Here is an 11,868-nt window from a genome sequence, read left to right on the forward strand (position 1 = left end):
AGGATCAGATACTCTATAGCTTTTCAGGCCTTCCATAACCTGTCCCTTTCCTACCTTCCCATTTCCTTATGCCAGACTGCTCAGTGATGCTGGCCTCTTTCTTCATTCCTTGTACCCGAAGACTGTCTTGAGCCTTTCTTTGTGTTGAAGTGCTTAGCTGGCACTTAAGTGCTGGCACACAGAAGGCACTTAATAGATGCACATTGACTGACTGACTGTAGCATTGCTCTTTTGGCTTCTATCTTCAGCTGTTGACTCTTGTAGAACTTACACTCCCTAAAACTTCCTGACTCTTCACAGATGTGTCCCTTTCAAATCTTAGACTTGAGAGGTATCATGATATAGTGTCAAAGCTTGGAGTTGAGAAATGGAGGTATAGATCTACACAGAGAGAGAGAGAGAGAGAGAGAGAGAGAGAGAATTACTTTGTAAATATTCAAGTGTTCTATAAATTGGTTTGGTTTGGTCCTGTGTCTACTACCATCTGTCTGGGTACTACATTGTAGGAAAGACATTGATGCCCTATAGAGCATCTGGAGGAGGGCAGCCACAGTGGTGAAGGTCCTTGGGATCATACCATATAAGGGGCAACTAAAGAGCCTGGAAGCCAGAAGACAGGGGGTGGTCATGTTCAAACACTGGAAGGGTCATCATGGAGAAAAGGGACTAGATGTGTTCTATTTGACGATCGAGGGCAGAACTGGTCAGGTTGAGTCAACAGATATATGTTAAGCGCCTTCTCTGTATGTTCCAGGCTCTGTTCTAAATTCTAGGAATTGCCATGGATCTCTTACTTGCCAAATCCATGGTCTCTTCTCAGTTTTCATCCTTCCCGACTTCTCTGCAGCCTTTGATGCTGTCGATCACCCTCTTTCCCTTGTTATTCTCCCTCTTGGTTTATGACATACCAGTTTCCTCTGATTCTCCCTCCACCTATTTGACCTCTCCTTGGTCTCTTTTGTAAGATCTTCCTTCATGCCTGCTAACTGGGGGTGTCTCCCAGAGTTCTGTCCTGGTCCCTCTTCTCCTTCAGTAAGATTGCACTTGGGGTTCTCATCAGCTCCCATGGAGTTAGTGACTGTCTCCATGCTACTGATTCTCACATCTCCTTCTCCCTCAGCTTCTCTGTCCACCCAGTCTCTCACTTCCAGTTTGCCTTTCAGATCTCTAGAACTAGATATCCAGCAGACATCTTTTTTTTAATTATTTTTAGTTTTCAACACTCTCTTCCATAAGATTTTGAGTTCTGAATTTTCTCTCCCTCCCTCCCCTCCCCAAGATGGTGTGCAATCTGATATAGACTCTGCATAGTCATTCATATTTTCACATCAGTTATATTGTAAAGAAGATTTAGAACTAATGGGAGAAACCACAAGAAAAAAGAAAAAAAGCAAGAGAGCAAACAGTCTGCTTCGACCTGCATTTAGACTCTGCAGTTCTTTCTCTGGATGTGGATGGCATTTTCCATGACGAGTCTTTTGAAATTGTCTTAGATCCTGGTGTTGCTGAAAGGAGAGATCATTCTTGCACAATGTTGCTGTCACAATGCACAATGTTCTCCTGGTTCTGCTCCCCTCACTCTGCATCAGTTCATCTGTCTTTATAGGTTTCTCTGAAGTTCACCTGCTCCTCATTTCTTAAAGCATGATACTGTTCCATTACATTCATATACCATGACTTGTCCAGCCATTCCCTAGTGGATGGGCATCCCCTCAGTTTCCAATTCTTGGCCACCACAAAAAAACTGCTGTAAATACTTTTGTACATGTGGGTCCTTTTCCTATTTTTATGATCTCTTTGGGATACATGCCTAGAAGTGGTATTGTCCAGCAGATATCTTAAACTCAACATGTCCACAAGTAAATCCATCTTTCCCCCTTCCAGATACCCTATTACTGTCGAGGTCATGACCTTCTCCCAGTCCTCCTAGCATGAAACGTAGGCGTTATCCTGCATTCCATACTTTGTCTCACTCCCTCCATCCAGTATGTTGCCAAGGCCTGTCAACTTCCCATAACTGTCCTGCCTCTCGCCTGACATTGCCACCATCCTAGTGCAGACCCTCATCTCCCCAGCCTGCCTCAAGTCTCTACCCTGCTGTCCACACTCAGCTCCAGCCAGAGTGATCTTCCTGTTTTGCACGTCTGATCATGTTACTTCCCCACTCAGCCAGCTCCAGAGACTCCCTGTGGCCTTCAGGATCAAATACAAAACCTTCTGTTTGATGTTCAGAGCCCTTCATAACCTACCTAAGCCTCTCCTGCCTTTCCATTCTTTTTACACCTCACTCTCCAAAACATCCTCTTCAGCACAGGAGCACTGGCTTTCTGGCTGTTCTGAAACACGACACACTGTCTCTAGGTTCTGAGCATTTTCTCTCTGTGTCCTGATGCCTGGAACACTCTCCCTCATCTCCACCTCTCAGTTTCCTTTAAGTCCTAGCTAAAATCCCACCTGCTCCCACAAGTTTTTGCTAATCCTTCTTCATTCTAGTGCCTTCCCTCTGTTGGTTATTTCATATTTATCTTGTCTACATCTTGTTTGTACACAGTTGTTCTCCGTGATCTCCCATGCTGCATTGTGGGCTCTTTAAGGGCAAGTGTTCTTTCTTTGTAGCCCTGGTACTTAGCACAATGCCTGTGACATACCTAATGATGCTTATTGGCTGACTTTGGATTCAAAGAGCAGCAAAAATCAGTGCCTGCCCTCCTGGAACTCACAGTCTTAACAACTATGTACAAACAAGATATTTACAGGATAAAAGGGGGATGATCAACTGAAGAAAGGTGTTAGTATTAGTGGGGAGTGGGAGAGGCTTCCTGTCAAAGGTAGCATGTTAGCTGAGACTTGAAGGAAGCCAGTAGGTAGAGATGAGGGGGAACAATCTGGGTGTGGGAGACAGATAGGGAGAATAATGTCTGGAGTCAGGAGATGGAACAGTCAGGAGGTCAATGTCACTGGGGAGTAAGATGTAAGGAGACAGGGAAAGTAGGAGGCTGGGTTAGGGAAGGGCTTTGAATGCCAAACAGAGCATTTTGTATTTGATCCTGGAGACAATGGGGGAGCCACTGGAGTTTATTGAATGGGGGGAGTGGCAACATGATTAGATCTGTGCTTTAGAAAAATCATTTTGGCAGCTAGCTGGGGAGAGGATGAGGGATGTGGAAAGATACTTGAGGTAGGTATGTGCAGTTATTCAAATTAGAGGTGATAAGGGCCTGCTCCAGAGGAGAGATGGGGGCATCTTAGGAATTAGGGACAATGGAAAGGAAACTACAGAAAGCCAGATTCCAGATTGCTTTAAGGAAACCCTAACAGAATTCCCTAAAAAATGCAATGGGCTATAGAGACTTTCCCCTTGAGAGATTTTAAAATAAAATTTGGAAGGCATCTTTATGGTTGTTAGGATAGTCTTAGGGATTAGATTGGACTAGGTGGCTTCAGAGGTATCTTCCACCCATGAGAATTAATGATTTTGTGACCTTGGAGGGAGAGAGAGAGATCAAATAAGTCTTCCCGTTTCTCTGCATTCTTCATACGTGGGTTTGAGGGTTTAATAATATTCCTTTGCTTTCATATACTCCACTCTGTACATGCACTTTAGCTTCTAAAATAATGGGGTTGGACTAGGTAATATTCAAGGTAGGTCACAGGATTAGGGCTGAAATAGGGCTTGTCCATAGGCCAGAGAAGTGAGGAAGAGTCAGGAGGCCTTAGTTCCCGTAGTGACTTGGTCACTCACTAGCTTGGGGAATTGGGGTGACTGACTTATCGCTCCTCCCCCTGGGCAAAGCCAGCAGCTCTGTTCATGCCCACATCTAGGGTCCTTTACATCCGAGAGAACATTTAAGGTTAAGCCCTTTCCTTTTCTTAAGCCAAGGGAAATAATGCCTGCCTTTTATTGGAGGGTACAAGGATGAAGGAGACTTATCGCCAAGTGCCGAGCTCTCCCACAGCATCCCGTTTCTGTGCAGGGCCTGTGGAGGCTGACAGAGCGAAGCCAGGGTTGCCCCTCAGAGTCCCAGAGATGTGCCAGGGTCGATAGTCACCATCACTGAGAGGAGTTGGCCAGAGGACTTCTCAGTTCAGAGGGCCTAAATCCTTCCAGAGAGTATAGAACTGGCAGAGACCTCAGGTGAGACATTTAGGGGCTGAGGAGGCCAAAGGACTTACTTGCCCAAGGTCCCATGATGATTCTTAATCTCGAGCAACCCCAGGTTTACCCCAGCTTCCCCATGAGTCTGCATGCCACCACCCCCCCCCTCAGTATGCAGTCTCTGCTGTAATGTGAAGGAACTTGTTAGTTGCCATGGTTACAGTAACCCACTAGTGCAGGAAGGCAAGTGAGGGACTGTCTCTAAGTGAGTGTGTGTGTGTGCTAGCACCTTCCAGCAGCCCCCCCCACCTTGTTCCACGTGATGCTATTGTGCTGCTTTTTCATGGGAGGAAGGAGTTCCAGAACTAAATCATGGAAGGAGGGGTCAAGGTACACAGCCTGGGCCTTGGACAGAGTTTCCAAACTGCCTGTTGCTGGGGAGAAGGTGCTTTCTTCTCTCACCTACCTGCTCTTGTTGGCAGCTAGAAAGGGTCCTTTTTAGCCATCACCCTTTCCAGGCAGAGGTTTGCCAAACTAGGCTTTAGCCAAGGAGAGTGCACACCAGGGCACTGAGGGGCACAAGCAAAGAGGAAAGCGCATGCTTTGCATTAAGGTGAAAAAACATCCCAAAGCCCCAAAGGGGGCCGCTCCCCCTGCCCTTTCCTCTTTCCTTGGAGCTGGTCGTTGTCTCCATTCACAGCAGAGCTTTGCAGGTTTCTATAGCAGACTCCACTTTTGCTCCCAAACAGGGTATCTGGAGGTTATGAGTGAATCCGAATGCCCCCAGGAGGGCACATCTCTGAACTGAGAGCTGAATGTTCTTCTGGTTCCGAGGCTGGCAGTGAACTTGGTGCTAATTACATTTTAGCTTCCAGGCCCCAGGGAGCTGGAGCTGGATCACCTTTTTCCTTCTCACTTTCCCTGGTTGACTCTAGCTTTTGTCCAAACTTCTTTGTTTGTGGTGTGGGGCCTGTTGCCCCCATGTCCTAAGGGCATGCATGGCTCGTGCTAGGATAGCTGTGGGCTTCCTACGAGGACCAGCGGCCCCCTCTCCCCAATGCCTGGCACCTGTGAGGCCTTTCCCTTCTGGAGAAGCTGGGCAGCCTCCTTAGGAAAAAGGGGGCAAGACCTTGACTTTCTCAGTTCCCACCTTTTGTTGTGTTTGGATGTTAATGAAATTCTGTGATTTTCCAAGTGAGAACTGGAGTGTTACTTACCAGGGTCCTTCCTCTTTACTCCTAAATTTGTTATCTTTGATTTGTAATACATTTCTGTTTCTCAAATTGTGCTTCAGAGTTACCGGCTCACAAGTTATGAGCCTCTAAAAGCCTAGAAGAAAGAGGGCCTGAACCCTCCAACTTTCAAGTAGAAGCCATCAGCATTGCCTTGGCTGGGGAGAGGGTGGGGCACAGCTTTAATTTCTACCCTACACCATTCCATGGGGCTGCAGCATCTTGGAGACGACTTGGAACAGAGCGGTTTGAGTCCAGAATCCAAAGGAAGTTAGCTTTTACAGAGGTCTATGTGTGGTCATTGGGACCAGGGAGAGATGTGAATGGTCAGTCACTCAATATTTACTCATTGGCTTCAGCCTCACTAAGGTCTGGGAATCCCTACCCTCAACGAGCTCACAGTCTAGTGGGGGAGACAGCATGCCATCAGCCAGGGTTCAAACGGGATCAGTTGGGGTAACAGGCAGGAAACCAGACCTTTCAAGGAACCCAGCTGCCTGGGCCATGTTGCCTCTGATGTTTCTTTAAGAGGCAGTTTTAGCCAGCTGTAGCAGGGCTCATCTCAAACCCTGTGGTTATTCCCTTCACCTTTTGCCAGTCAGCTTTGGGTGAGAAGGCAGTGAGTGGATTTGGGTTTGGATGGTTGTGGAGGGGGGCTGGCCTTTTATCCAGCAGCCTTTGCATTCCACTGCCTTCCTCACTGTGTGCAGCAGCGATGATTTGTAAGAATGTGTGGCTTGAGCATCTTTGGGTGGAGAATATTCTGAGGGTAGAGACTAGTGAGGGGACCAGAAGCCTTGAAGGATTTTACCATTTACTTGAAGAGATATCTAGAAAGAGACCAAACTGGAAAGCAGATGGGATTATGAGAAAGGCTCTTGGAGATCATTTATTCCAACTTGCTAATTTTTACAGCCAAAGAAACTAAGTTCAGAGTGATTTAAGTCGTTTGACCAGGACCCAGAGTGGTTATGGAGGAGAGACCAGGAGGCCCTTTTTGGAAGAGGATGTTCTCTGTCTGGGCAACCCCCCTGGGGAAGGGAGCAGTGGGTGGTCAAAGGCCCCAGGAGAGGCCTTGAGTGAGACCCCAAAGTACCATCCATTTCATTAGGACAGCCTGGAACAAGGCGCTGTACAGGGTCCTCTGGTGGGTTCCAGGAAGTTCCTTCCCACCTCTTCTGGACCTGACCTAGGTTCATATGCCGGAAGCACTATAGCGTAATCCAGTCCAGTCCAGCCGAAGAAACATTTGATTGGGAGGAAGAGGGCCTGGAGAGGGCCTGGGTTCAGATTCCTGCGAGCATGCACACACACACACACACACACACACACACACACACACACACACCGCCCCCCACCCCCTTACTACTTGTGCCCTTGGGCCAGTCACTCCACTGGACCACAGTTTGGTTATCTCTGAAATGATGGCACTCTGGGTCCATTCTAATTCTAAACCCATGATCTCCAGTTCTTCTCTATCTCCTTTAGGGCGTGACCTCGGGTGGCAGGGCCCACCTGCTGAAGGTGAGATAAGGACTTGATGATGGTCCCTGGCTGGCTCCGTCATCTCTAGTCCCAGCAACTCACCTTAGGAGGGTGGGGCAAGCCACTTCCTGGGGGGAGGGAGAGGGAGCAGGAAGTTGCTCTAAGTCCTCCTCTCTTTCTCTTTCTCTCCCTCCCTCCCTTCTCCCCTCCTCTCCCGCCCCTTTCCTCCCACCTGGCTCCTTGTGAAGTTCTCCGGGACTACACTTCCTGGCGGCTGGGGCTCTGGGGAAAGCCTCCTGCTTGGCTCCCAGGCCTCCCCCTGCTAAACCTGGTCTCTCACGGCTAGTGCTGGTTTCGGTTGCGACACAGCTTAAGTTGCCGGGCTGAAGCCGCTCATCACTTTTCACTGAGGAGGTGGTGGAAGGTGTTGCCGGGAGGCGGTGGAGCCAGCTCCCCCACCCAGGGCCTGGCTCTTCGAGGCCTCTGTACTTTGCCCTCGCTGCCTGACAGGTTCTCCTGGGCCCTGCTGAATGGAAGTCGCCCTTGTCTGCCCCTTTCTCAGAACGGGTATGTTTTCACCTCTTCGCAACTTAGAACCCTGTAGAATTGAGGCTTTCAGCAGTTGCTAAAGACCTGAGGGCCAGTATAGGCTGGGGAGAGCTGCTGGGAAACCTTTCTTGGAGCAAGGGGACAACTTAGTAATTGAGGAAAGAGAACAGGCAAATTAGAAGGGAGAATATACCCCCTCCCCCTCCTGTCACAGTTACTGTCATAAGCTGCCTGGGCAGAGAGAAGCGGGGAAGGGGGTCCCCAGACAGATTAAATGACCAGGAAGCATGATTATAATTATAAACATTGGAGTAGGGCATGTATTGGCATTCTAGGGTCACTGCCCCCAGGCCCACTGCTTGGCTTCAGTAACTGGAAGGGGGCTCCTCTCTCCCAGCGAAACCTGACTGATCCTTCTCAAGAGTTCCCCAGCCTCCTTCCTACCCTGCCACTCTCTGGTACCCCCCTCCCCCATGGTACCTTAGGTGAGCCCTTCCTGTAGAAGGCCAGGTGAGGAACTGTTGGGGAAAACTTCTGCCATTAGGGAAGGGGCGCTGCCTGCCTGAGTCAGGGCCTGTCCTCCTAGGGTGGAGCAGTCTTCCGGGCGAACCTGGCACTCTGCCTGGAAGGAGCTGTGGGATCCCAGGCTCATTGGGCCCTCTTCCTTCTCTCTTAGCCTCTGGCCTTTTCCCAGACTTTTCAGGTGCTGGTTCTGTCCTCTGGGCCCCAAGTTCTCTCTTCTAGTGACCACTTTGGTTCGGGAGCCAGGGCTCGACTACAGATAGATTTCCCAAGAATTTCCAGTGAGTTGCTTTGCCTAGGGATTGAGAGAAAGGAACTCCTTTTTGTCTCGACCACACCCCCAAACAGTTAAATAAAAATCCAGGTTTTTGTTTTCCTGAAAAAATAAGGGCAACAGGGGCAGGCTGGCAGTGCTGCCGCAGCTTCCCTGCTCTCTGAGTTCTGAAGTGTCAGAGGGCGAAGGAGCCTTAGTCCAGTCTCCTCATTCTGCAAACGAGGAAACGGAGAGGTTCTTACAATGGCTTCTCCTGTCAGTGACCATGCTGGGACTTGAATCCACTTCTGACTCTCAGGCCAAGGCTCCCTCAGCCATGTCATACTGATGGCAGGCCAACTTAGCCAGACCTTTCTGGGCTTGTCAGAGAGCACTGCTCTTACTTGGAGTTGAGCTTCAGTCTGAGTTACCTGACTGAAAGAACACACAGGAAACCTTAGAGCGATGCAGGGTGTGCGGTGCTAGGGTGGAAGGAGGCCACAGAGAAAGAGGGGGCTTGGAGCCTCCAGTCAGCCCCTGAGGGCATCTGGTCACTTCCCTGGAGATCTCACTTGGTGAGAACTTTTGACTGGGTGATAACTCAAACAGAGGACACAGTTGCTAGTCATGTGGAGTGACTAAAGGTTCTTCTCCCTCTGGCCTAAAGGAATGAAGGCTGGAAGCGTGGAGTTCTTTGTGGGCCAGTGGGGAACCCTGGGACATGAGTCCAAACATTGGCTCTTGGGGCTGAGCTCTCCATTGAAACTGTGCTGACTTTGCCCCCTCAAGGAGTGCTCCTGTTGGCACAGTCCTGGTTCCCTCTGGAACACTCAGAAAGAGGAACCAGTGTGCTTGAGATCTGTGGCCCATGCTGGTGCCAGTGACAGTGCCTGCTGGAAGACAGGCCCTCCACCTCCTGGACCAGATGCTGAACTGAGGCCTGGCTTCTGGGAGGTAAAGGGCCCAGGTGCCCGCCACACTATCTCCTGGGTCTGGGCCTTGCTTCATGCTGCCTTCTGGATGGAGTGTTGGGTTTTTGTGGTGGTTATTGGGAGGGAGGAGGACAGTTGCTCAGTCATTCTCAAATCCAAGGAGACCAGACGTAAAGCACTTTGCAAACCTTGAAGCCCTTCGTAGGAATAGTCGTAGGCCTAAAGAATCTCATTGAATGCCCCATTTTCCTAGCTCTCTCTCCTAGTTTAGGATGTTGTTCCCATTCCTTATTCTTGGAGAGGAGGTGAGAGTGAGGGGAGGATGGACCTGGGCTTCTCTCTGTTCTATCTGGGGATCTCTCAGTGAGGAAGCTCTCTCTCTACCAGTAGACTTCTAGGAGCCTTAGGGCCCCCTGGGGCACGGGGGTGGGAGTGGGGAGAGGGCTGTGGGAACTCACCCCAGGTCAAAAAGGATGTGGACTCGAGGCCCTCTTAGCTGTCTCTGGAGCCACCATGCTATTCTCTGCTGTCCTGATGCATTTCTAGGCTCTAGGGAAGTTTGGGGGAGAGGCAGCCCTCTTCTCCCAGTGTCCCCGAGAACCAGACCTCTGGGAAGTCCTCCTAGGGTGAGCCAAGGACAGGTTTGACCTTAACTTGCACATGGACTAGAAAGTCCAGATCTCTAGGTCCCTGCTGTGCCATACTCTCTGTTGGATAGGAACCTTCCTTGGTTTTATTCATTCATTAAATAAATATTTATTGAACACTTATCTTGGACACAGAACTAAGCTAACCCTCTTTAGAATACATTGAGTCCAAAGGAAGGAGAGAAGGCTTCATGGCAGAGGTGGTTGTTGAATCATGTCTGACTCTTCATGACCCCATTTGAGGTTTTCTTGGCAGAAATACTGGAGTGGTTTTGCCATTTCCTTCTTTGACTCATTTTACAGATGAGGAGACTGAGGCAAACGGGGTGAAATGACATGCCCAGGGTCACACAGCTAGGAAGTGTCTGAGGCCAGAATTGAACTTGGGAAGCAGAGTCTTCCTGACCCCAGGCCTGGCTTCCCCTCACTTAGGATGTGTGTTTTATTGCTTGGTTAAATTTGTCTATGTTGGATCAAGAAAAGTTTTCGACTTGAAAGATGTTTGGGTTTCGAATCTTTCCCACTTCTCTCGTGGGAACCCTCCCCGTGTTTTCTGAGGCCTCCAGGCTTGTCATTGGAGTGATACAATATGAAAAGATCCACTGAACCCAGTTTTGTGTGTTACCCATCATGCAAGGGGAGCTCCAGATTGCCCTCAAATTATGGGCCAAGATCAGCTTTTACTAAATGGACCATAAGAGGCAAGGCCCCATGGGACTCTACTTACAAAATGTCTTAAAGCTAGAGTGCACCTGACCTAGTCAAGGACTCCTCTTCTCCTTCCCAGACTTGGAGTCCAAGAGGTTTCCAGCCCTTCCAGTCATCGGCTTCATAGAAGTCACAAAATCATAGATTTTAGCGGTAGAATGGGCCTGAGAGAAGTCCTTGAGGCTAGTTAGCCCAGACCTGAGGGGCTTGGCTCTCCAGCCTTCCTGCCTTCTGTCTCTCCCGCCCTGGAAGCTTTGAGACCTCCCTAGGGCCCAGGAAACCTGGTCAAGGGGGCAGGTTTCTCTCCATTTGAATGTGTTAGGTTTTTTGGAAGCTAGTGGATTTTGGATGGGGCTAGGGCACTTAATAAGGGCTGGCGGAAAAATGATCCCACCTGCCATCCAAGCTCAACTAGGAATACAAAGGAACAGGAAAACCATGGCCTGCCTGCCAAGGTACTTCCATTCTGCCTAGATGGGAGAGACCCCCTGGACCTCACAGTGCCTGCCCAGGCCTGAAACCCCCCTCCACCCTGGTGCGACTCTTGGTGAAGATCCTGAGTTTCCAAGAGCCACCAGCTAGTATGGGAATGTGTGGGCCAGGACTTGAACCCAGAACTCTTTCCCGTTCCTTCCATTTGCCTAAGTTACTTCACTTGTTCACAGCTACTCAGTTAAATTTAGCAAGTACTTCAGCTCTTACTGCGTGCAAAGCCCTCTACATACTAGGGTGCAGACCAGGATCCCTGCTCCAAGAGCCTGTGGTCTGAAGGCTCACGGCACATCCATTCGTGTGGATACAGAGTGGGGGGTTGTGTTTGATCTGTTGGAGGCACCAAGGAAGGAAGGCTAGGCAGGATTTCATTTGAGTTGAACTTTACAAAAGGGTCAGCCAGGTAAGGGGGGGGGTGGCCCACAGCTGAGGCAGGGGCTTGGGAGGTGGCTGGAGCAGACCCCTCAGGGGCAGAGGAGCTTGGCCTTCCCTTGTGGGCTGTACTAGGGAGCCATTGAGAAGTTCTGAGGAGAGTGTAGCTAAGATGAGATGAGTCTGGTACAGGACGGAGTAGAGACAGACTTTCCAGGAGGCCCCCCAGCTTGCAGAAGGCTAGTCCTGGGGCGCTGGGAAAGGAGCCATGCTGCTGCACGTTCTTCTTCCCTCCTGGGGCTCCTTCCTACCCCTGGAGGGGAGAGGTCATAGAGGCAGAAGGCAGCTTGGTAACCCTCCGTATCTCTTTCCTACAGCCGGCCCTCGGACACCTGGACGCCAAGCCCAGCAGTAAGGCCAACATGCTCCGGGGCCGCAACTCGGCCACCTCCGCTGACGAGCAGCCGCACATCGGCAATTATCGCCTGCTCAAGACCATCGGCAAAGGCAACTTCGCCAAGGTGAAGCTGGCTCGGCACGTCCTGACGGGCAAGGAGGTGAGCCGGGACATGGGGGGAGG

The 11,868-nt window shown here is 50.0% G+C and overlaps 1 protein-coding gene across 8 annotated transcripts in view; it reads left to right on the top strand.

Annotated features, from left to right (window-relative positions):
• MARK2 (microtubule affinity regulating kinase 2) overlaps positions 1 to 11,868 on the top strand; it is a 56,654-nt gene that overhangs the window by 32,137 nt on the left and 12,649 nt on the right. For 6 of the 8 annotated variants that reach the window (XM_069066203.1, XM_069066204.1, XM_069066209.1 and 3 more), the window contains exon 2: positions 11,666 to 11,845. In XM_069066203.1, coding sequence (XP_068922304.1) covers positions 11,666 to 11,845 — 180 coding nt within the window. Of the gene's footprint in view, positions 1 to 6,942; positions 7,381 to 8,926; positions 9,092 to 11,665; positions 11,846 to 11,868 lie in introns of those variants that run through there. The other 2 variants (XM_069066207.1, XM_069066206.1) reach the window with 2 other exon arrangements.

The sequence above is a fragment of the Petaurus breviceps genome, unplaced genomic scaffold, assembly GCF_028583685.1.
Source record: "Petaurus breviceps papuanus isolate PSGF00001 unplaced genomic scaffold, PetGlider_PUasm1.0 90721, whole genome shotgun sequence".
In the NCBI taxonomy this organism is placed as follows: Eukaryota; Metazoa; Chordata; class Mammalia; order Diprotodontia; family Petauridae; genus Petaurus; species Petaurus breviceps.